General features: G+C 37.7%; 1 protein-coding gene across 6 annotated transcripts in view; it reads left to right on the top strand.

The window, feature by feature from the left end:
- The first annotated feature begins 1,126 nt into the window (after positions 1 to 1,126).
- Positions 1,127 to 26,590, top strand: part of NFIB (nuclear factor I B) — a 207,022-nt gene continuing 181,558 nt past the window's right edge. For 2 of the 6 annotated variants that reach the window (XM_024211053.2, XM_024211054.3), the window contains exons 1-2: positions 1,134 to 1,951; positions 7,950 to 8,481. In XM_024211053.2, coding sequence (XP_024066821.1) covers positions 1,922 to 1,951; positions 7,950 to 8,481 — 562 coding nt within the window. In that variant the 5' untranslated portion in view covers positions 1,134 to 1,921. Of the gene's footprint in view, positions 1,952 to 7,949; positions 8,482 to 26,590 lie in introns of all 6 variants that reach the window. The other 4 variants (XM_024211055.2, XM_029911702.1, XM_024211051.2 and 1 more) reach the window with 4 other exon arrangements.

Here is a 26,590-nt window from a genome sequence, read left to right as displayed (position 1 = left end):
AAGCACCACCAGCAGCAGCGCGCCTGGGGTGGGTGCCCCCTCCCCCCGAGATCTGCACTGCATCACACCGCCCTCCCTTCAGGAGGAGAAATAAGTTTCATTCACTACATTCCTGGAGCAAGAAACTCGTCCTCGGGCTTCAGCTTGCTAGTAAAGCTGGTTTGGAAGATTGAAACCAGACTTTGCTACCGCGGGCCCCATCCTCCAGATTGTTTGATGCCCTCCGAGTTGCTGCTTGCACCCCACTGGGCACGCCAGGGGAGAAAGCCCCCCCCTCCCCCCGGAAAGCTGGCCTGACCTCCCCCTATCGCATAGCCTCTACGGAAAGGAGCCTGCCCCGCAGACTACCCCGGTCCCTGAGGGCGTGTGCTGCTCACGCTGCGACGGCAAGGCGGAGGGATGGGGGCCATGTGTAAGGGGCTCCCTGGCAGGGAGACAAAAAGCAGCCCAGAGCAGGAGGCCCCATTGCACTGTCAGCGAAAGCCCAGCAGCCCCTCGGGTTTTAGGTGCACAGGGCAATAACAGTGAAAAACGCAACCCGAGAGACAGGGCTGCATGCTGGGCATGTAATGCAACGAACAAGGAGCCCCGGCTTCCACCACCGCTCTGGGTTGGGTTGAATGAGTGGCGATGTGGCGAAGTTTCACGCTTTTAGCTTCCCGCCCAGGCCCCCGCCTCTCCTCGCGGGGTGCGCGCAGCGGCTCCTCCTGGGCTGGTGGGCAGAGGCCAGAGTAGAGAGCCAGGTTGTTGCAGCCCCAGCCCCTTTCTGTCTCCCTGTGAGGGAATTTTCCACTGGGCACTTCCCAGGACAAGCAGAGGGAAGTGGGTTTATTGCTGGCAGTGCTCTGAAATAGCTGCCGCAATAATCTTTGTACCAACTCCCCCCTTCCCCCCCAAAAGCCTTCTTTCACCCGAAGGGAGGGGGAAATTAGGCATGTTTGTAAAACGTGCTGGATTCTTCTACAGTGGTAGATGATTGATGAAGAGGAGGAGGAGGAGGAGGGGGGTGGTGAAGATCTGGTGGAAAAAAGGAATGTGTTTGCAGGAGGAGGAGTGTAAGCGATGATTGTGTAATTAAATAATTAAAAACAATCCTCAAGTCTCATTTGGGGAAGCGAACTGGAAGGGGGTCCCCAGGGTGTAACCGGTGGATTTTCCAACTTCCAAGTTTTGCAGCAAGCGAGAGAGGGAGCAAATGGGGAGGGAGAGAGGGAGAGATTTATCGTTTTGAATTTTCAAGAGATCATTTTTATTATAGTGGGCGTTTGGAAAGCAGCCTCTTAACATTGCCCACATTAGAGAGAGAGAGGGAGGGAGTGGATAGGCAGAGAGAGGCACAGGCTGCTGCGAGAGAAGCCCGGAGATTGCGCGCTGCGAAGCATTTCCCAGCCTTGGGGGACTCACACTCTCACTCACTCTCTCACATACGCACATGGTCTCTTCCTTGCAAAGTTTCGCCTGCGATTACGCCGGGACTTTCCTGCTCCGCTCCGGGCTGTAACCTTGAACTTTGGTAGCGTGGTGACAGTGCAACCACCGCCGCCGCCACCAACATCTTAAAAAAGCAAACAACAAAAACCCTCCCGTCCACCTCCCCCACCCCAGAAAAAACCCTTCCTCCGAAAACCAGCAGCAGCAGAAGCAGCAAAAGCGAGACTCCTGCGCCGCCGACAACAAGAGGGTTAAAAGTGTAGATTGGATTTCACCCCGGGAAATCTAGCACACGGAGTGAACTTGAATCTTTGGCTATTTAAGGAGGACTGGGGTTTGCTGTGAAGTTGTGGTGATCCAGGGCAGAATCCCGTCCTGATTGATTTCATCTTCCTTGAGTTCTCAGATGTCTAAAATGAATAGATGAAATTATTCCCTTTTGAGGCTTTTCTTAGGGGCTCTCCGGGAAGTGTGTTCTCAAAGCGAAGTCATGATGTATTCTCCCATCTGTCTCACTCAGGTACAGATGCATTTTGATTTTATATTTTATATTTTTTATTATATATATATATATATATAAAGCCACATATAATATGGTTCTCAATGAGTCATGCTAATAGTAGTAACGGCTTAAAGCATAATTATAGCTGCTTGTCAGGGTCCAAACTCCTGTTGCAAAATAGAACAGCAGAGAACAAACTGTACAAGGCCATTGTTTTGGGGGAGATTCGTTGAAAGTACCATCCCTAGATAAATACTGCTAAATTGTTGCATAAAAAGCCAAAGGTAAAAAACAATATAAATTAATATAATTAAAAAGCGGGTTTGAAAAGTTCTGATTAGACTGGAGAATATTGATCTGTTGTCTCTTCTGCTCTCCTGTTTACTCACTCAATGTCTAATACAAGGGTTTAAGAAGAAAAGTGTTATTTTTAATTGAACATTGACTGATGTAAAAGTAATACTGTTCCACGCTGAATTAATAATCTATAGTCTGCCAACAGTATGAGGTTGATTAGAGTGAGAATGACCAAACTACAGGATTTTTTTTTTATTTGACTGTCTAGGGACATAACATTTTTCTTGTTTAATTTTGGTGTTTTATAATTTTATAAATTAGCATGCAACTTCAAAAGCAAAAATTATCTTTTATATAAATTGCACTTATAGTTATTGTCATGCTTTGGTGGTAACTGACTTTTTGGACCTTATAAGAAAAACAAGCAATAATTGTCTATGCTGCATCCAAGATTATATGTTTTGAGAAATTTTGGACAAACTGTGCAATATTGTTTCAAGTAGGGGAGATATAGAGAGTAGATTCTGGAAAATCCAGGGTTTTATGAAGATATGTAAAACGTGGTGAAGGAAACAGAATACGGATCTACAGTTCTTTTGAAACCATTATTTTAAACAGTAGAAAGTAACACATCAGAAGTTACCGCAGAGTATATTTATTATCACTTTAACAAGAAATACATGTATTGGCGCTAGAACATATTCCAAAGAGTAAACTAACTCTAAAGCTATGGGATAGTTTTCAGCAGTTTTTAGTAAAAGTCTGCCTTAGGAGGATGTGATGTAAACTGATTAACTGATAGCTGCTTGTGTCCACATTGGTGCAACAAATAACTAAAGAAAAGTGAGAATGTAAATCTAGTGTTATATTATTGTAAATCTAATATTAATGCAGTTATATTTGTACAGAGGACAAATAATTATGATTTCAATTATTTGACAATTAAAAACATTGTGATTTAAAAGGACTGAAGCATTCAGAAATTGTGAATGAAGATGAAAACAAAGATAAGGCTTATTCATTGATTGGATACAGTCCTGTAGCTTTTTGGCTGACACATTTTTTATTGTTTATATTTTGTTTGGCATCTATGTGTGATTGACTTAGATATGGATATTTTGAGCAAGTAAACGTCAACTAAACTGGACAAGAGTATTAAGTTTTTTTGTAGTTTAAAAATAAATAATTGTATTATAACCTATAGATTGCACTATGTATTGAAGATATGCATATATGTTTACAGGTACGCACCTAGGAATTACTTCTGGTGTAATCCATGTTTAGTAGATTTTTTCCCCCTTCATCAGCTGTCCTCTCTTAAAAAAAAATATTGACAAGTTAATGGGTCTTCTGTACATGAGTGTACATCTAAGACTAATACAAATGAAATAAAATAGTTTTTACATTATATTAAAGTAATAGGGCAAATTCTCATTCCCACCTGTAATATAGCGGATAAGGTCTTTTGCTATTTCCAGGTCTTATGACATTTTTTTTATGTTTGGTTTACATCTTTTTTTCAAATCTATATTAAAATGTCACTATGTATATGTTTATAAAACTTAATTTATGGGATTTATGCAAGCATAAATAAAAGAGCATTATCTTGCGCTGATGTATTAAGAACTTGTGTATATATATATAAATATAGCCCTTTCCAATCATGCTGTATCATATGACTATTTAAATAGGCAAATTTAGTAATATACATTGGGAATATAACTGTAGCAGTTCTGATTTTCTTTATTTGTAAAAGTTTCTATCCTCTGTTTGAAATGATTGAAATTTATTTACTAATTCCCCTCCTCTTGTCTCCAATTTGAAGGTTAGGTTTACTTGCTTTGTCTTCTCTTTATTTTTTTTAAAAGTAGAATATCACTGAATCTGATATGAAGTTGTGATTAGCAGTTTGGAAAAACCTGGATAAAATTATTTTAATTTCTATTGTACTCGCTATTTGTATGATGGCCTGGACATATTTTGACTCTAGTGCTGTGTGCTCATCACAAAATATTCTGCTAAAACTTGTAAGCACAGATCAAAATAGCGCTTTACAAAAGTTGTAGTTCAGTTTGTGAGGATATTGCATTGTAGCCTTTTTTTAGAGTAGATCTGTAGGTTTGTTAAGCCAATACTTGGCAATTGGGAACGTTTCCCATCGCCAGTTCAATGGATACAAAATACCTGTACGTTAGTATACAGACATCACATACAATGTATTTCCCCCACTCTCTCCTCCTGTGTTGGAATGAATATAAACTCCAATTTATCTCTCTTGACTGAGACATGATAGGATGCAGTTACCGCATGCCTTTAAATGCTCAGGCTCTTGTGATATATTTAACACGGTTTATTTTTATATTGCTATAAAATATTGTTTAGTTATAGGGAAAAATAATAAAAATCCATACAATGAAATTGTGAATGCAAGATTTTCTATGGGTAATTGCTAGACTTTTGCCTCATTTTCTGTATCATAGTTCTCTAATTTGAATGTAGATGGATTGATATGAAATTTAGGAAGAGGTAAGGTGAGGGGGAAGGAGAAGGGAAATACATTTCTCTTGTAAACTACTCTGAAAAAGGAAGCTTGGCCTATCTGTCAGCATTATATTGTGATTACAGTGTAGGTATTTGTTCATTTATTTGCAAGCTATATACATCTTTCAGAATAACCTCCATGTTAGTTTAAATTGTTGGTGCATATTGGTTCACCTGAACCATTTGTTATGACACTTGAAAATCTTACCTTCATAAATCACTTTATTGCAAGAGCAGTTATGATTCACATGGGTAAGTGCCACATAAAAATCATTTTTTTCAATATTGCCTCTACCAATGTTAGGGAAAAAAATCAAATTTAGTAGATGGCTTTTTAGGAGGTTGAGCAGAGAATGTGTATGATTAATAGCAAATCTCCATTTAGGATCATTTTTATGGGGCACTTCTTGTCAAGTAATGTTTCATTTGAAAGGAATCCAGATGCACAATGAATCTCTCAAAGATATTTGATAATACTGCTTTACAGTAGGACATAACTTGCTGCTTTTCTACTTTGTATTTTTCTTGAACTTATATTTTATAGTTACAGTATTTGATGATATTGTAAAACAAAACCCTAGTCATAATAAAAAAAATAAAGTTTCTCTTTGTGTAGAGAAAAATTAAACTATTAGAGTGTCAGACCTGAAATTTAAGTATAAAATGACTTATGGTTTTGGATACTATTGGATATTATTGTTAATATTCAATATAGTACCTAAAAGTAAAGTCAAACCAAAAAAGTTCATGATGTCCTTATTAACCCCCCCCCGAACTGCTTGATATACAATATTTTATGTATTTTAAACTATAAGCACTGCAGCCTACTTTAAATGTAGAGGAAATTACTGTATTTGGGACAAAAGGACTCCCCCCACTCTAATCCCCTCCCCCCAGAAGTTACAGGTTTCAAAATCTGTAATAAAATGAATTAGAAATGTTATATGTTAAACCTTTTTGCTACATATGTTAAAATCAAAATGTTATTAAATGACTTTCTTTAAGATAACTTTCTGAGGAGAAAAAATAAACTTTCTGTAGTAGTTCTAATGAGAGGAAAAAGCATGGCATCAGAAAGTGAATGGCGATAGGGAAGTCTTATCGTGGGCTGTGGTTGCTCAGTGCAGTACTGCCTTCCCACACAAAGAACAGATTGTGGTTTAACTCTTTGCCTGGCCTAGTTTTGTGTGCCAGTATAGTATCAGAAATGTTCAAATCTCTGCTGGAAACTACTGAACAGTTTTAATCATTGCCTTTATGTTTCACACTGTAATAAAACCATTTGCATCCTTTACTGTTCAATTTTGGTTCAGATTTTTTTTCTTGTGAAGGTAATGTTTGGCCATATGTGCAACTGTGCTCACAACTTTTTTTTGGGGGGGGGGGAAGGGGAGGAAATTAGGGGTGAAAAATCAAATCTTACATGATTTTAACATTCAGAATACTCTGAACTTGATTTTAAATTTGAAGTTTTTAATACCAAAATCTTAGTCTGAAGTCCAATAGGTCGCCAAGAAAATATTGTGAACTCTGTATAATTATGAAGCCATTAGTTATACTTTCGTCATTTTTACCTAATAGAGTAAATCATCCCACTGATTAAATACGTCATTCCATTTCTATTAGTGTAACTAAAATATTAGTTTATATACTCTATTCTTGTGTATAATCACATAAAGAAAGCTAAGTTGTGGTATGATTGTATTCCATCATTCAATGTGATGCATAACCACTGCATAGTGCTTAAAAACAGAAACACATAAAAAATAGCGAGACACCCCCATAATCTCTTCCTTCAAAACCAAAACATAGTAATGTTTGGTAGTGGGTTTTGGCCATTTTAAATTAGTGGAATAATTACATTCATATTTGTTCACAGAGGTAGACAATACTTTGGGGGAAAGTCCTATTTGGGCATGAACAAGTATGGAGGATGCTACTTAAAACAGGCAAAATGAATGAATGATATACTCGTACATTAGTGATATACTTGTACATTACATTTAGGCTTAACCCCCTTTAATGCATTACACACTGCAACTAGGTAGAAGATATGAACCTGCAGGTAAAACCAAATGCCAGGAAGGATATTTTAAAAATATAAATAAATTGCGTGGATTTCATAAAAGCGGTGTTTGACCAGTGGTATACTCCTAATGTCACCCTGCCACAGCATGCAGAAACACAAAGAATGCAAAGTTTGTGCCAAGTTGCCATTTTTCATTGTACATCTCAGATTGATTTTTAAGGGGTTTAGAATAATTGCCACACTCATGTGATCAGTTAACAAATGAACTAACTCCGTGGGGCTTCAAATCCGATAGTAGAGCTTCTGGACGAACATTAATGTAATTTTGTTCTCAACTTCATAAACTTCTGTTTTACTAAGTGTGTGTGTGTGTGTGTGTGGGGGGAGAATGGGAGGGAGGCATGCAGAGCTCTAAGTACAGAAGCTTCTGTTCAGGATTTTTACATGCTGTGTCTTTTGCCCACCTTCCCTTACCGTATACTGGTTTCTCTAGTTACCACCACTGGAATGGTGCTGTTTCAGTGTTGGAATGTTGGACGATTGATAAGAAAATGGATCAAGTTTAATGGCGCATGCTCTTTGTGCCACCAGCAGTCTCTTGCTGAGAGCATGCTCCAGAAGCGGGAACTGTGTGGCATTACACTGAGCATGTATATGCTTTGTGTTTCTGTGCCACAGAGAAGAGAAATGAACTGTGGCATTCGCTCCTGCGTTTTGAACATTTCTGCTCAGAATTTTTAAAATCGTATTGTGTCCTCTTTGTAAAATGGTACTGCTTGGCATTAGCCGATCAGTCAAATTTTTAAATGTTAGAAACAAAACATCTTGATAGCATCTCTTTTAAATGATGTAGTCTGTATAGCATTGTGAATTGAAGGGCATACAAAATAAAGCCTTCATGTGTTTGTTTCAGAGGATGAAATGTGGGGAAAATGTGATGCTCAGGATACTTCTGTCTCTTGTCTGACAGTTGTAGTAATTACATAAATGGGTGTTGTGCAGAAATTGTTGTAAATGTTAAGTCTATATTTTCTTCATCTTGGTTTTCACTTCAAAATGTTCAGAAACTTATCTCTCTGTTGCCTTTATTATGAGAACAAACTGACTTTGAGTTTTCTTTTTTCTCCCCCGCACCTTTTCTTTCAACAGGATGAATTTCACCCGTTCATTGAGGCACTTCTACCACATGTCCGTGCAATCGCCTATACTTGGTTCAACCTTCAGGCTCGAAAACGCAAGTACTTTAAAAAACATGAGAAGCGAATGTCAAAGGATGAGGAAAGAGCAGTCAAGGATGAGCTACTTAGTGAAAAGCCTGAAATTAAACAGAAGTGGGCATCCAGGCTCCTCGCCAAACTGCGCAAAGATATCCGCCAAGAGTACCGGGAGGATTTTGTGCTCACTGTTACTGGGAAGAAGCACCCATGCTGTGTATTGTCCAATCCTGACCAGAAGGGTAAGATTAGGAGAATCGATTGCCTGCGACAGGCTGACAAAGTCTGGCGTCTGGATCTAGTCATGGTGATCCTGTTCAAAGGCATCCCCTTGGAAAGTACGGATGGAGAGCGACTCATGAAATCCCCACATTGCACAAATCCAGCACTTTGCGTCCAGCCACATCACATAACAGTATCAGTCAAGGAGCTTGATTTGTTTTTGGCATACTACGTGCAGGAGCAAGGTAGGAAGCAGATTGTTGTGTTTCTATGTTAGTATGTCAAACACTGGTTCCAAGCAGATTTTTTTCTTTTAAGGGAAGACTTCCAATGACACATTTTTCTGTGGTGTATATACAAAACTTGGGTATGTACACGTTTGTAAGTCAGCATGTATACGTATACACAGATACACGTTCATTCCAACAAACGTGTACTTGACACATGCATATGACATACGTGCTGTTTTTTCTTGCAAAAGGAACAAGGAATATTTGAGTTCCTTTGAAGTTCATTTTTGTCAAAAACTGGCAATATGTTGGATATTTTTTGCAGTTAGTACTCCAGAAAATATTAATATTTTATAGGGATGTTTTCAACATCATTATTGACATATGCATATGTGTGTACTTGCACAGAAACATACATACAAAATATAAATATTTACATTTTCTTTTAATTACTTGTGTTCAATGACTTGTGCTTATATTGATCAATCTGTTAATGCTCTGAAGAGCAACTGTAAACTTTCTCAACTGTTGCAAAAATCAAACATAAAAAAGGATTTAGCAAAGAAACCTTGACATAGCCCCAGTAAATATTGTTGTTATATAGTCAGAATTATAGCATGCAATGTTTGCATTTTATCATATTTTAATAACCACTCTTTGATTGTATGAACCACTTCAAATTACCAATATTAATTTTACTTTTCAAAGATGCATGATGCAGATTTGCCCAATTTTTTCCATCAATATAATATTTTCATAGTACACTGATACACATAATTTTACTTAAGAATTGTTTAAATATGGAAAATACTAGGTACACTTAAAAAAAAAAAAGAGGCAGTTAAACTTAGAGATATAGGACTAAAAGTAACCCAGCTGTTCATAATGCTCTACAGATGATTCAGAAAAAGTATTTTGCTTGTCAAACTTTATATATATAATTCATTGATAATAGTATTCATTTGCAGGTCATCTGAATCATAAATGGATCCAAGTAGATATATGTTTTCATATTTCTGAAACCCATGAAATGCACGCTCTTTCTTATAGGTCCTTTTTTTTATTCTCTCGTAATTATACCATCCTCTAGAAGTCTTTATATTACTGATTATCCACATTAATAAAGCATTTATTTTTTAGCTGTAAATCCAAACTGGGTGAAGTTTGAATTGCCACAGATGGTGGGCCATTTCATAACTTGGCCTGGTGGTGGGCAGAAATGGCCTGCAGAAAGGCAGATGGCAGACAGTTATCTGATGCGTTGTATATAACTAGGGAATTTAACTGAGAAATTAACTGAATGGCTTTTATTAGTAACAAAAAAAGTAAAATGGCACCTACCTTCATTTGGCTATAGATTGTACATACTATTTATTGTATTAATTCTGTAGAAGAACACATACAACAGTAAGTTTTTAACGAACCTCTATTCTAGAATTCATATTTAATTCCCCAAATTGTGTGTTATGGTCATATAATTTAAGTAAAGCAAATTAAATACAGTGAGTTTTGCTGGATTATTCATAATGAAAAAATATAATTCGGTAGTTGGTTCTGCTTGTTTTTATTAGCTTTTTTTCTCTCTCAGGAGTATACAGTGTATATACAACATTTGGTTGTTTTGCAGTGATTTGATGTGGCTGCAAAATCTGGCAAAACTGATCCAGGAAAACAAAAAGAAAAGTGTTTACTGTCTGTGGTAGCTTCAAACAAAACATCTTAATTATATGTTATAACTCTAAATTTCTTTAGTGCAAAAAGTTCAGGAAGTGACATTATGGAAATACATATAGTAAGACATAGCCTTAATACTAACACATTTTACCTGTCTGTAAAATATATCTTTCTGAAAGTCAAGACTACAAGAGGAAACAAAATGGTTCAAGCAACTCTGGAACCAAGGAAACGTAGGGTCGGTATAATCTCTTAAACTTTGTCAATTTTTAAGTGGGTGGCAAGCTTTAACTTGAAATGGGGAATCAGGATGGGTGAGGGGCATTACTGGATTATTGGTTTGAATGAATTGACAAAATACGTTATTTTAAGAAGTGTCAAAATAGACGTGAATAAGATAACCGTACGCTAACATTATGACACCATTCATGTTTCCAAAGATACAAGGAGCTACTAAGAAAATATACTGGAAGATAAAGTTGATTAACTTATTTGTATCAAGTCACCATTGGTAGACCCTTTGTTTATTGTAAACTGTGCATCTAATTTGTATCTCACTGCGTTGCAGTAAATCTCTTGTTAACATGTGGTGGCTCTCTACTTTTGAAGAAGTCATGTGAAGTTAACTTGGTATTTTTTTCTTTTGTCAAGCTTTTAATCTTTCTCCTCTTTATCGAGAGCAGTTCAGTTATGGCGAATTGCAGTGTAATTGATTAAGGATGTCAGGTTTTGTAAAAGATACAGCAGTTTTATTGACTTCATGCTTAACCAGCACATGACTTTTTATTTCTTTTTTGGTATATGAAAACCTACTTAATGATGTCATATACATTAAGTATAGAAATAAAAACAATTCCTGAAAGAAATATGAAAAAATAATAAGTAAGTGAAACAAAATAGAGGTTTTTTTAAAAAAAAAAATGACTAGGAGAAAACGTGAGGAAGAATAGTTAGAGTGCCAATGATGGTTGCCAGTGGCACCAGGATTGGCATCAGACCTTCTTTGTTTAGCCTAGGATGCCTGTGATTTGTTGGTTGGCATCCGCATTGCAGTGTGGAGTAATGTTACAATATATTGACAATTTCCAGATCTAGAAATGTCAATATCCTTTTGGTTCTTTATAAAAGGGGTTTCTACTTCTTGTATTCAATGTTTCTTTTGAAGGAAGAAATAAAGACCCAGCCTATCAAGTTTTGTCGTTGACCAACTTTATCTGGTTCTCCTTTTTGCTCCTCTCTCAACATTCAGCTGTTTTCTCCCCCCGTCTCTTATTAGCATCCTCTTCTGTTGCAGAATGTAAAAAAAATTAGAAGGGGTTGGACACGGGTTTCAATATTGCTGCTTTTAGTGGTTTTGGGGAAAAAACTAAAGTTTACATTATGCTCTATACCTAGGTCATTAGAATGCTTAGCATAAAAATAATTCTTTTAAAAACATATTTCTCTGGTGTTCTGCCTGTTTGATATATCTGTCTATTTTTTCTGATTTTTTAAAAAAAATAATAAATAAATTAGTAAATGCCATGATTACCATTTCTGTTGACAAAACTAGATTTTTTTTGTTATCCGATAGACAGCATGTATCGTTTGGTATGAACTACATCTCAGTCCATAAAATCATTTGGTGGTATTTGATTCAATCAGTGCAGCGCTTATGCTGTGTTTCGTTGCTACAAGAACCGCCATTTTGTTTGTCAAGTGCCAGGAGGAGGAGGGGGAAGGCAGACAATGTGCTTGATGCCAATAATGGTTGCCAGTGGCACCGAGGTTGGCATCAGACCCTCTTTGTCTAGTTGCTGAATGCCTTTGATTCGTTGGTTGGCATCCGCATTGCAGTGGGCACATTGGAAAGTTTTTGACAATCACTGAATGAAAGCTGCTGTACTTGTTTGCTGCAGTAGAACCTCAGATAATATAAATCCTTTCCTCTTATAGATGTTTTACTTAATCCTACAACAGATGATTTTAAAATTTGCATTGCTGTTTTTCTAAATCATAAAATATCTACAGTGATGTTTCTCATCTGTAGAATTCTTAATCCTCATGTTGTCTTTGTTAATTTTTTTTAACATAAATAAAATACAACCTTTATATTAGGTATTCCATTGCATACTAAATGAAGCACAGTGCACCTTGAGAAATGTTTTGGAAGTCTAAAAGACTAAAATAATAGTAGATGCACTAAGCATTTTGAAGTGTTTTTTATGTGCCTGTTCCTATCACAGTGTATTTCTCACAAAAGTTAGATTACCTTATGCTTACACTCTTCCCTTTCTCGTGGTGTAAGAGTGATATAATTGGAGAGCTTTAACCCCAGGTATTAATCTAAATCAGGAGTTCAGGGAAGGCGCTTTAAACTTAATAATTAAGTATGAGTGCAGCAAAAAGATACAGTTCCTCTGAGTCTGATATAGTTCAGACACTCCTAAATTTCTAAGTTCTTAAAACATCAAGATGTTAGAATTCCAGCTGCACAATTCTGTTACCAGGAAATCAACAAAAAGGCTAAATGATTTCTGTTGAAGTTTCCTAGATAGTTAGCATTAATACTGCTTTCTGGTTAACCACTATTATCTCTTTAATTAATAAGAAGGATTAGCAGTTCTACCCAAAGGGCTGCACAGAAGGAAGTCTGGCCTACGTGAGTCCCTGAATCGCCAGACTGTGTCCTGTCTGTTTGGGGGAAAGGAGGGGGGGAGGGAGAGAAAGGGGGAAGGGAGGGTGTAGACTGAGCTTTCTCGAGAGTGGGTAGGGGAGAGCTGTATGTGTGGAAAAATGCATCTATTGCACCACTAGGAAGTTTACAGATCTCAAGAGATAGCAACTGTTGTGTGCTGGCACTTTGTACAAACCACATGACTTCAATAGTCTGCAGTTTAAACTAACTCAGGCTTACTGATTTTTGGACTGTACTTCGTCGTTATTAAGTACATTTTCAGATAATCTGAACAGGAACACAGAAGTCCATGTGTCTCAACTGCATTGATTTGAAACAGTATTTAGCCTTTTTAACATTGACAATTATGGTTAATTTTTTTTTGAATGGTCACATCACTCTTTTCATGTGGAATATCATCGTAATCCATATGCATTGTTTTCCTGTGAAAAGTGTAACTTCATTTAATAAGAAATTTTAATAATTTTTTAAAAAAAATATGGCACTTCTGAGTTATAAGAGTTAACTAGTGAAATACTAGTGGCGTAATAGTTCAATCTCTTTATTAAGTTTTATTTTTTCGGTAACTGACATCTTTGAACTAATGTACTTTGTTAATATTTTTTATTAATATTACTAAAACTTTAGATCATAGTTAGGAATATCAAAGTGGTAATTTTAAAGTATTTAAAAAGTGCATGAAATTATTTACGATGATTAGTTCAGTTTAGGAATAAAGTTTGAAGATATTTTATTCAGTTGAAAACTATATGCAACAATATATTGCTGCATAATCTGTTTTATGTGTGGTTCATTTAATGCTGGTGATATGCAGGTGCTCAAAGTGCTACACCATCCTTGTATACTTAGGACCAGAGTTTGCGCTTCTTGTGCACTTCGATGCCTATGTGTTCAGTGAATGCAAAAATGGGCCCAGAAGGATCAGTTCATTGAATTACTACTTGTCCCAACTCCCATTTCCTCGCAGGATTGGCCCATTATTGAAAATTTAATATGGGAACATAAAATTAAGTATTATAACCATTTTGCAGAAGGGTACACCAAGGCACAGTGGTTAAGTGACTTACTAAATTCATACAGTAAATCCGTGGTTGAACTGGGAACAGCACCAAATAGTTCCAACTAACATCTTCCTAACCCACTAGATTATATGGGTTAGTCCTTGTCATGGCATGGAACTTCAGTCATGACATACAGCTTCACAAGGCAGTTCCGGGTTTAACTATCAGAGCCCAGGTGCCAATATGGAAACTTGGCATCTAGGTACTGATATGGCAAACTGAACCCTTGTGTTAGTAACAATCTCATTTTTGGAACAAAGCCAATATGGAGCAGAAGAACAAGTTTCATATTTTATCAATTCTGATTTTAAAATTGTGGTTTATCTTTAGCTGGCAGATTGTTATATTAAACATCAGTTTGCTTTGATCAATTCCAGTTTAACTGGAATTATGAAGAAAATATAACATTTAAACTGAAAAAATACTACATGCTTCTTTTGGCATGAGAATACATACGGTACCTCATCTGTGCTGAAAAGAACAGGCATGACATGCATTCATTGTTAAATGATCATGGTTAATTAGATGTGAACATGGATGTGGTAATGTTTTCCAAATGGTTCTTGCAAATATTTTATGCATGAAGATATAGGGAATTAAAATATTTGAAAAGACTGCATGCTATTCTTGATTTTTTTTGGTCTGTGTGTGTCTACTGACATTTTGGAATGCAGAACTAAAATCCAAAATGGATGGTAATTTTTTTGTTAATTTCCCATCAAAGTGGGACTCTTAGGGGTGGTATAGGGTTGGTCAGAGAGAAGGAGGAACTTTTAAATATTTAATGATAATGTTCCTGGCATGTATGAAAGAGATGTATTTCAAGAAGGCTTCTGTTCCTCTTGGTCTCAGTAGTGAAATCATCACAGGATTAAGCAACCTAGTTCCTATTTAAGTCAAGGGGAGTTTTGTGGTTAAATCCTGTGGCACTGTTTGAAAGTTTAGGGCATAATCTTTAATTTCTGATATCATAGTAATTTCCATGGCAAGAGGGCATAAAGTCAACACTGGATTATTGCCTTATTGTAGGGTCAAACAAAAAAATACTCAGAGTTGTGAACAAAAATGCTTCTTTTTTTTAAAACGTAAATAACTTTATTAATTTGTAAGGGAAATGGTTAAAATAAGAGACAAAGACAATTTTTTTTAAACATTCTCATTTTCCTAAATGTTGAAGATGTCTATAGTTACAGTGAAGGCTTAGTTAAAGGTGAATTAAACACTAATACCATTACACTTTATATTTTGAAGTATATTACAACAGAAGTGCTGTCAATTAACACACTTTAAAGGTGCATACATTGTTTGTGCTAAAGGAGGCTGACTGAGCAACCCACCTGGTTTTTCCAGGCTAAGATGTCCAACTTTCTTTTCCCCCTGGCCCCTCTCTGTGGTGGAGGAGTAACTTTGGAAATCTCAAGGACTAGTGGTTACGCTATCGGAAGCTCTGGTTATTACAGCAGCATACCACAATGCCAAGCATAACAATTCAAGAGGCTTTCTAAAGACTTATATTCCCTTCTCAGTGGCAAGGTGGTATGTTGCTTTACAGTAATCATTTGGGTTGATGAACTTAAAATACCATGTCAAGTTCTACTGCTAATTTAACAGAATAGGTTTAATACTTACATTTTGGGATAGAGAAGAAATCACTTCACTCTGGAGATACTTTTCAGATGCTAAGTGAAGAAAAAGGAAAAAAAGCCTGTCTAATTAGCCAAGGTTTGTTTGACAGTAACAAGATGCCACTCTTTATATGGAGGTTTCATGGTTTTACTCTTTTTTAATACCAGTAGAACTTATAGAAACAGTTGCTAATAGACGTAAATAGAGGCAAAGCAATCCTAGATTTTAATTGGAGGTTTAGGTGCTCAAAGGTTAGTAAATAAGAAAAAAGTCCTATAGCATTGTCTTGGTCAAAGGGAAAAGAGAGTTGATTTCTGTGCGTGTATATTATATTGTTCTTGAGCAGTGAGCACTGAATAGGGTTGAGTTGCGGTCTTGCAGTATCATCTCTCTTCCTCTCCCCACCTTTTTATTCATAACATTTTCAAACAGATGAATTTTGGGCTGAAATTTTCCAAGCTTGAACTCAGCACAAAGGTGATTTTTTACTTTTCTTTAAAAGTTTGAGCTGAATGACTGCACCACAACTAAAGGTGGGGCAGAATTTGTGTGGGCTTACCCAAAGAAGGACAGCTCTGCTTTGTGGAGGGGAGGGGGAGAGAAAGAAGATCAGAAACTGCTGCAAAAGGTGCTCGGTGGTCAACTTTGCGGCAATGACTCACCCCCCACCCCCCAGGCCCCAGGAATGTGCATAAAGGCACAAAACCTGTGTGGGGCAAGTCTCTATGTGAAAGCAGTGAAGAAGCCAGCACCCACCCTCCCTCCCCTAGTAGCCAGCAAGTGGAGGCGAATGGCAGGCTGGGTTTGGACCTGGTGTGGACATTACGCTAGTCGTCCCTTTTAAAGGGGGGCTGGGAAGGAATTTTTCCCACACCACCAGAATTGGCTTTGGTGGAGTGTGGTTTTTTCACCTTCCTCACAGTGGGTGTGAGGATGGACCTTTTCTGGTGAATAGAAAAGGTGGTAGGCCATATGTCGCAACTTATTTTGTAATATTGGGTGGATGTTCAGTGCAGTACTCCATAGGGAGGGTAGCCAATGATCAGATAAATGGCCTGGTAAAGTACTTAAAAGGAGGTACTGGATAAAGAAACAGAACGGGGGAGGGGGTTCGGGGACTCCCATGACCGGTATGGTAGGGAGCCAACCCCCTCCGTTCTCATAGTCCACCTTAAGCCTCTTGCAAGGCTGGTGCATGGTAAGGTTCAAGCCATGGGTCGGCTGCGGGACCTGGATGGAAACAAAGGGGGGCTGGTGGAAGCCCCAGAGAATTTATGTGAATAAGCATGGATTAAACAAACGGGGGCTGGTGAAAGCCCCGCAGAATTGACTTGAATAAGCATGGATTTGCCTGCAGTGTACACTTTATCTGCCGGGTAGTTCCAGACATCTATATAATAAAGTTGCGGCCTGATTAAAACCCATAACAAGTCTCCTGTCCTTCTTGCGGTATACCCAGACAATTGTTTTGGCCATTTTTTGAGTTGTGTGTGTTGGGAAAAAGAAAATGATTCAAATGAAGTTTTGCTTTATTGTATTTCAGAAATGGTTAGAGTTAGAAACGTCAAACCTGACTTGATTTTTTTTTGTCCATTGAGGTAGGAATAACACTCGAAAATTTGTTTATTAGTTTTTGTGTTAGAAACATTTTTAAATCAGCACTTTTTTACATGAGCATTAGAACATTTTCTCTTAACTTCTTGTGTGTTCCATTCCTCCCACCCAAATCACTTAAAATATCAGGTACACACTGAATCACTTTAACTTTAGGCCGCCCATAACTACTGAGGGCCTTAGGTAGCATTCCCGTAAGAATGTAGCCAAAGGCAGCTCAACCATTAAAGCTTCCTTTAGTCCTGAGCTGCCTTAAGCGTTTTTATTGTAAAGGTGCCTTTAAAACTAAAGCATAAGGGCGTCTTTGTAGCTCTCAGTGTCCTTCGCTATATAAGGATACCTTTACTGAAGGTACTTGTACAACTCTAAGGGCCTTTTAATTATTTTCACCCTTAAAAACAATGAACAGGGAAATTAAATACAAAAACTAACTGTAATGCAGTACTACTGTTAAAAAATCAAGCACACAAGTTAGGAAATTCAAAAAGTTAAGGTTTCTAATACACTGTTAACTCAAACATACCGTACGTTTGTAGCATTTTCCATATTATTTGCTCCACTGTAAGAGTGTAGAATTTTTTAATTTTAATTTCTGAATTTCCTAATTGTGCACGACTCTTCAACGGTAATGCAGTATTAACAGTTGTTGTACTCTTCATTCTCACATGGGATGAATTTAAATAAATGAGAGAAGTATCAGCTTTTTTGCTGAACACAGTATGTGTGGTTTATTTTTTAGTCAGACATTTCTCAGTATGCTCCCAAAACTGCTTCTGTAATAAAATCCACTTATTGGAACATTAACTATTCTGATTTATTTTTTATTTAAAATAGAACCAACTAAAATATGCATACTATGTAATACAGAAGTTTCAAATTCTGTAATTTAAAAGTTTTATTAATATTCAGAGACAAAATATATTTGAAATTAAAAAGAAATCTTGATTTTTGCAAACCACATTGGTCAAAAATAACATGATTTTCAGCTTGATTTCTGGGTCAAATTAGTTCATAGCAAGTTGTAAAGAAACTTGTATTCAAATCTATAAATGCATCATATGTAGCTAAGCAACAGTATTTATAGTAGAGCCACTTCTTCGCTTCATGTATGTGTATAACTCTCCACTAATGCCAGTGAGAAAGTTGCAGAGGTATTGAAGGGACAATTATGCTCCAGTGTCTCTGATTTAAAAGTGTGAAAATGTCTTCTAGTCAGGACAACGTGTATTTTATTATTCTGACATCTGCAGTTTCTGGATGGATTACCTTAAATTTGTTATGCCATGTTAAAAGCCTTGTTTTACGAGGCCAGCCTCAGCTCCTGGCCTTAGTGTCAGGAACCCTGCTACGTGATGCAACATGTCTTGTTAGGTTTAATTGACCAAAGCTGATTTGTTAAAACAAGTCATTTGTGCTGTAACTTATGCCCAGGCCAAGTTGCTACCTGAATCTCTTGACCTTGACTTGTCTGGGTCATGAAGTGGCTTCGAACTGCTTGACCTTTCCATTGTTTAACAGTGCCACTGTTTCCTCTGATTCTTTTGTGGTAACAGCTGACAAGAAGACTTCAGCCCTGACTTTACACCCCAGTGGATTTCAAGGCATCCCTCTGGAGTTGCTGTGTCTTCTGTTTGATATGGTCTGGCTGTAATAGTCGTCTTTTGTCTGCTGACAGTGATGGGGACAAATTGGCAGCCCTCCTTGGTGGAAGAGGTGTCAGAGGGATTACTAGTTAGAGGGACACTGCATTCTGTTTTGCTGTGTAAAAAAATTCCATTTCTTTTACCTAGTGTAGAATCATTATCTCTTCAAAGAGCAAATGCCACAATTCTGCATCAGTCAGATGCTCTTAGTTCATTTTTTGAATTTTATATCCACCTTAATGTGTCTATCAAAAACACCCTTTGAATGTAATATGCTGGAAAGGGGGCTTGGCCTTGATAGTACTTTAGGATGAAAATGTCAAACATGGACTTTCATTGTAGTGTGCAGTGTTGTTGTAGCTGTGTTGGTCCCAGGGTATTAGAGAGGCAAGGTGAGTGAGGTAATACCTTTTATTGGACCAACTTCTGTTGGTGAGAGAACTCTGTGCAAGCTCAAAAACATGTCTCTCTCACCAACAGAAATTGGTTCAATGAAAGATATTGCCTCACCCACCTTGTCTCTCAAACATGGACTTGTTACTTCATAGGTGCTGGAACTAGGGGTGCTGACGCACCCCCTGGCTTGAAGTGGTTTCCATCATAGACAGGGTTTACAATTTGGTTCAATGGCTCTCAGCACCCCCATTATACATTGTTCCAGCACCCCTGTGTTACTTCCATTTTTTAAAGAATTACTTAAAGTTAAAGGGACAGTTCATATTAGTGTCACAAATGGCTAAGTAACTGATTTCAGAATTATTGTAAAACTTCCTTTTTAGCTATCCAGGGTTAGCTGTGGTCTCTGTAGAAAAAGACGTTTTGCCTACTATGTTGATGTAATACCTACATTTATTAAGAGAGAGGAGGGGAGAAGAGAGAGTGTTTTACTTCTCTCTCTAAAATTCTTGCCCTTGATGGTACAGTGCTTGCACTTTTTAAATGTCTGTGAATTACTCTTGGTTTGACGAACAATCAATGGTGCAATATCCCGACACTCTCCATAGTATGTATGTCCCTGTTTCTAATCTCAGATTCTTCATGTATAATGTGTGCTTCCCACAATCACTGTTCAGCTAGCAGACTAGTTGATTTTTTGAGATGGGCATGACATCTAATAATCTGTCTCAAACCCTGGGACGTACAGGAAGATGTCCCTATTGTAATCATTGAGTAGGTAGATCTGTGTAAAAATTAATGACATAGTATGGTCTAACTGATTTTCAGAAATCACAAGGAAATGGCTATTGGGCCTACCAGTAATATTGCTATGATAAAACAGCACTAAATTGTATTCTAGCGCCATTCAAATAGTTAGTAGGTTATTAATTTAAAGTCTTATCCTGAAAGTTTACTCACATGAGTAGGCCTATTGAAGCAAATTAACTTCACACAAAATATTTTTTTCTTTTACAAAATACCACTAATTTGATTTTGCAACACATGATCATACATTTTTTAAAAATCCATCTGTGTTTTATGAAAAGCAAAAATGGTTTATTAAATCTGTGTGTATGTATATATAAAATAGTAGTTTGGTGTAATTATAAATGGCCAAACAGATCTTTTTAATTTGATTTTGGGGTGAGACATTTTCAATCTAGAGATATTTTTTTTAATGACCAACCTGTAACCCCCTTGAAAATATGCTCACCTCAGCTGCATGCAGTGGGTCCTTTGGCTGGCTGGCTAGAAGAAATGGCATTGTTTCCACATAGGGGCTCCCGCTGCAATTGGCAGCAGAGGAGGAGGAAAGTTTACCTGGATGGAGCAGGGAGGAACAGGAAGTGGCTGGACTAAGTGGGGGTTGGTGGGCGGGGCACTGCCCTTCCAGGTGATTGGAGGAGGGTATTTATACCTTTGGCAGTTCCAGAGAAGCCCTCCACCCTATGACCCCTGGAATCAACTGTAGGCATTTATGCTAGTCACCTTTGTCCTTGAGGGCTGGGAAAGATGCCTACTGACAGATTGGCTGAGATAGGGTGGGTTTTTTTGTTGTTGTTTTTTGTTTTCCCCAGTGTGGATCAGAAACCCAGTGGGGTGGGCAGGAAAGTTAGGTTAAAATGTTACAACTACATAACTAAAAAAATGTGTCAGTGTCCAGCATAGGCATTTATTACAGAAGGGTTATGGTTACTGAATAAAATGGACTGGAATGGGATTTAGGAGAAAGCATCCCTTAAGGAAGTTAGGGCAGGGGGCCTCTTACACCTGGTTCATTGGGGAGCTAACCCCCCTCCTTTCATAGCTCCCTTTACACTCAAACTAGGGTAGGGCAGCAGGATCCCAGCAATGGGCTGGCTGGGGCCACACTGGAAAATGGGAGGGCTGACGGCAACCCTCCCAAGAAGGGAGAAACCATTAAGGAAATAACAATAACCTGCACTGTACAGTTTATTACTGTGTATTCCCAGATATTTGAAGTAAATAAAGTTGCAGCCTAATTAAACGACTTCCATTGCCTCCTGTCTTTCTTCTGGCGTGGCTGTACAAAGGAGGGTGTATCTAGTGACACAAACTAGACTGTACTTCCTTAAATGGTGTCATTGTGATGATAATCTGAAGTATGGGTCAGTGGTTAGGGTGGTAGCCTGGAACTCTGGAAACCTTGGTTCCATTCCTTGCTATCCTGTTGACTTTCTGTGTGACCTTGGGCAAGTTACATAAGTGTCTTTGTGTCTCAGTTTCCTATCTGTAAAAGTGGGGTGATAGTACAGGGGTGTTGTGAGGATAAATACATTAAAACATTATTGAAGAAGTTGGATGCTTTGGTGTTGGGGGCCATGTAAGTAGATAGATACAAACTAAAAAGTTTACAATTCTTAATTTTTTTTTCACTGTGAGCCAAATCCTCAAGCCAGTACTCAGCCCAAAGAAGGGTTCTATGTTGTGTAGCAGGTTCCCATCTCCAGCACATGTACCTCAATCATCTCATGCCCTATGGGTGAAATTTGCCTCAGTGTGGAAGGCCAGCACAAAGCACCCCTCCACTTAATGCCCTGTGGTGGTACTATGCAGCAAGGCAGGGAGTAGGAAAGCAGCTGTATGGGGGAGGGGCGGGGTGTCTGTATGCTGCAGAGGGCTCATTGGAGGTTGGGCTGCTTACCGTATCCAGTATATGGGAGCCTTGTAGGAGCCATTGGCTGGAATGGCTTTTGTGGATGGGGCCTTGTGGCCTGTCCATAGGTTGCAGGAGTGTATGAATTTCATCACCCTTCAATACCTCTGGAGGTCCACACATATAGCCTTGTTACTCAGACTTTGTGGGAAAAGCACCCTACATGTAAACATACTTGATCATAAAAAGAATACTCAGAGATGAAAGAAACTGATGACAGCAGTTAAAATTTATGTTAACATACTTGAATGGACACTGTGAGTACAGCTTATTACATCTTATTGATGATTTGGATAGATCTTGTTTGTAAGGCAGGTGATGGTTGTTCGTTCCTCAGGTTTATTTGATATTGGAAGTGATTTAGTATATATATATATATATTTTTCCTTTCAATTTCTTTTAAAGGGCCATCATTTATTCTGAAGTCTGCATTGGTTAAACTGAAGCCATCCAAAACATTTAATTAGTAACTTGAGCTATTTTGAATTCATTGTGCCATTCACCTTTTCCTCCTTAAATCACGGTCTCCCTTATTCCTTCCCCCACGACAATATTTTAGGCTTGCTAATAACCTCGCTGTAAGATTGTCAAGATTAACATGCCTATTTCTAAGAATGTAACTTGATTTTAATTTATGCTTGCACAACAAAAAAGTAAAAAAAAAAAGGGGGGGGATAAAGATTGCCCACTCCTTTCCCCTCAAAGTAGGATTTACGCATGAAGATACTGTTTCCATTCAGTTTGCTGCTAACAAAGAGTTAACATTAACAGGTATTCTATTGTTTGTCTGTTAGTTAAAGAATAACCAGCTGTGCAGAAAGTAGAATTGGAAAATTGATTAGGCTGTCTAGATTCAGACACATAATTTAAAGTAATCTATATCATGTTTTGTTTTTTTACACATATGGCTTCAGAGGTGAGTTCACTGTGTCTAGTGTAGTGATCTATAAGGGTTTATGTTCTGCAAGTTGTAGACTTTATTGATTTTATTACATTTTGGAGAAATTTTGAAGAGGTTAAGAATATAAATTCACTATTGGAATTGGCTTAATTGTAGTTGAAATCTTCAAAAAAGGACGCAGAGACTACATTTTACTTAGGCCAAAAGGGATTGTTTCCCCTCTTTTACGGTAACTAAAAATGTTGGTGTCTAAATGTGTATTTTAAAATATTCACATAATTTTACATTGGCATATGAGTGTGTGTGTGTGCACGCACATGTTGCAGTGCTATGATTCGTTTAAGGTCCTCCATGGCTGCTTGTACATTCTTTTAACTCTGTTGGTGTTATAACCTGAATATTCTGTGGCATGATTTATAGTTATCATGTAATGATTTCTGTTCTATTTACAGACTCCAAATAAAGGAAAAGCTGCTTATAGTAATATGAGGATCACTGGTCTTTCAGTAATTAAATAGACTTGTTATACTGCATTAATCCTTTTTGGAACATTTGGAATGACTTCTTAGCACTAACAAACACAGCATTAGGGTCCACAATTAATCTGCTGTTTGTCCTCCAACATTTGTGTAATATAAAACATGTGCACTGAAAAACATATTCCAGTGTTAAGATCAGGATCACTGTAGGAACAAATATTAAATTGTCCTAGTGGCTTGTCCTGTTCTGTGAACCAGAAGTAGAATGGAAAGGGTGGTTAGAATAATATGGTTAAACCTTGTGTTTACAAATCATGAATTTAAGCCACCAGTATGGAATGTGTAATGGAGTGCTTGGGCTGAGTCCCTACCTTGTCTTGAACAGAGGCGTGAATGCTGACTTAGTGTTCAAACCCCTTCCTGGAGTTTGGCTTTATTGGTAACTCAGAAACAGTAAACCAAGATAAACATCAACCTAAACTTCCTCCCTGCGCTTGGCTGTTCTAGAGTTGCCCTCCTGGACTGTCACTGTGGTAGCTCCCTGGTTCCCTTTGGCACCAAAAGACTCACTTTATATCCTGATTGGAGCTAACTGCCCCGCCCTCCCCCCATCCTGTAAGATTCAGCTGTAATTATCCTGAATCTCAGTGCAGAGTTTTAGCTCCTGAGCCTAAGCTGACTCAATAGAAGAGCCCTGCATTTCTACATTATATACAGCCTTAAAGTATGTTGTCCCATCACAATATGACAAAACTGTTATTTAGCTAAATATAACCTAGCAAGGTTTGACCTTGTCAAAATTTAATTTATATTAATAGAAATCTGTATGCTTGCTGAAGAGTCAGGTAATAGGATGAACATTAATGTACAATTCTGGGATCTGTTGATGGATCTACTGAGAAGTCTATACACAGATCTTTTGTTAAAGTCCATAAAAAGCATGTTCTCACTTCCATATGCATGTGTCACTCCCCTTAGCATAAAAATTAGACTACACCCTTAATAATTCATTTTAGGTCCTATCATGGCTTTGCACTTGTCTTGGGCTGTAGAAATACTGTGCTATTTGAGTAGTTTGAAATGGGTTTAGATCATGTGTTTGGGACCAACTAGTAGAGCCAGGAAGAAACTCTATGAGGCAACCATATTAGATCATGCAAATGAGACTACTGGCTAGTAATAGTTACGAGCAATATTTTGGAAAACACTGATTAGTGACAGTTTTATTACAGCAAATGTATGTATGGAGTCCCCAGCTTTCATTCTAATCCACTGAAAACAGATGTCAAAGAATCCCAAACAGAATTTAATGTTTAATTTACATATTGCCTAGAAACTACAAACAAATCTTTTAGAATTCTGTTATTTAATCCTGTTAGTGTGTCTGGAAAATGCACCCTTTATAGTACAAATATTGTACATGCATGCATTAATATATATAGTGCATGTGTGTTTGTATACATTTGCTGACTCTTTATATTTGAAACTACACAGTATACCTTGCAGTGCAAGGGGTTTGATCCTCTTGCCAGTCATTATGTATTTTATTGAAGTGAAGCTTGACTCTAGACAATTCTGATAACCTATTGTTTTCCAGTCTCCTTCAGTTACTGTGGTATTATGTTTATTCCAATGCTGGGTTTCCTTGAAGGCATGGAGGTCGGTGGGGATACACTCATCCTGTGTTATTTCCTTTAACAAAAGACAAATTCAGTGAAACTTTGAAAAACATTATTTTTCCTCCTAAATTTATTAATAGTAATGGATAGTGCATATTATAAATATCCTAAATTTAGATCAGCCCAGAGTCCTGTTGGAAGCTCTTTGACTCAGATAATCTATTATTACAGTAACACAAAAGTCTGATGAGGTTTCTTGGTGTCCTGGATTCCCGGAGTGTTGCAGAGGGAAATCTATCCCTATTTGGTATCCTAGCCTTTTGTGGTCTATTCAGGAGCTATTCTGGTGCATGAAGAACCGAAGCAACAAAACTGGAAGACCGTCTATGTCTAAAGTATTTCTGACTCTGTAGACATAATCCTGCAAACGCTTACTCACATAATAAATCCCATTGGTTTCAGTGGAGCTACTCACATGAAGAGGGGGTTTACAAGATCAGGCCCTTCTTTCTTGAGACCCACTGCTGCCATGACACCTAAGAGAAACTTACTGACTGTTAATGATAAGTTTGAGGAACAGTTTGGGAATAGTGTATTCTCTTATTTTTTAAATTGTGTTTACAAAATCTATTACTAAGATGTGGCCTATCACCACCTTGGCCACTCCCCTTACATATTGCACCTCTTCCCCCTATTCTGGTCTTTATATTCTGAGTTCCTCCAGGGATCAGCCCTGTGTGCAGCAGCCCAAAGACTGAGTATGCGCAAAACCAAGATTTATGCCAGCTTTGTATTTATTCCTTTTTTAAGTCCTAAACAGGGCGTCAGGCATATAGACTAAAGAACTTATGTGTTTTGTTTTAGGAGCTTTTTACAACCTTTATTTTTATTTTTTATTTTGCCATGTACTTCAAGCCTATGCCATGTTTCAGTACCAGTTGAATTTTTAGACTAATATACTGAAAGTAGAGGTTTATAATGGATTTGCTCTTTCTGATTAAACTTTAGAGGTGTGAAAAGCATGTATATGGAAACTACAGCAAGAAAATATATGGATATAATTTAATTTAGGGGCAAATCCCATTAGCAGAGCCTGAGTAAAATGGGGTCATAGTGTTAAAATGGATTGAATCTCCATCTCTCAAAACAGGATGGACACTGCAGCCTAGGGTCAGGAGTAACAGCTTTCTGTGCCCTTTTTGTGAGGGGCTTTGGGCTTGTGGGAACCCAGTGGCCACAATCCTACCCCTTTCCTGTTTCACTCACAATCCCTGTTTGCGCTTCTGACATCGAATCACCAGGGAGCCTGGTTTCACAGCACACAGAGGTGTGCGGAGTCCCATTAGTGGGCTCTGTTTCTCAGTTGCATGACATGTAGTGTTTGTACTCCTTCTGGCCTGACTGAGTGAAATTTTTAACAGTTTCTTTTTTGCACCTTTTATTAATCAACGTAGCTGATAAAAGTTAAAGGACAATTAAACAAAAATCCAAGTTAATCACAATTTTCTCATCCATATAAGGTAGTAAAAATATTTGACAAATGCTCCATTCTGGGAGAAGTATCATGTGTTAGGTAAACACTAACATTGAGAATTAAGAAACTGAAAGTGGGGAAAGTGAACAAGAATAAATAAGGCAAACATTAAACACTGCAGCCTCCATATAATGCAAATCTCATGATGCCTTCCCCAAAGAGAAGCATAGCAAGGAGTAAT

This window comes from Terrapene carolina, unplaced genomic scaffold (genome assembly GCF_002925995.2).
Source record: "Terrapene carolina triunguis isolate 2854851 unplaced genomic scaffold, T_m_triunguis-2.0 Scaffold113, whole genome shotgun sequence".
Lineage (NCBI taxonomy): Eukaryota > Metazoa > Chordata > Testudines > Emydidae > Terrapene > Terrapene triunguis.
This window is presented reverse-complemented; position numbering and strand designations above follow the sequence as displayed.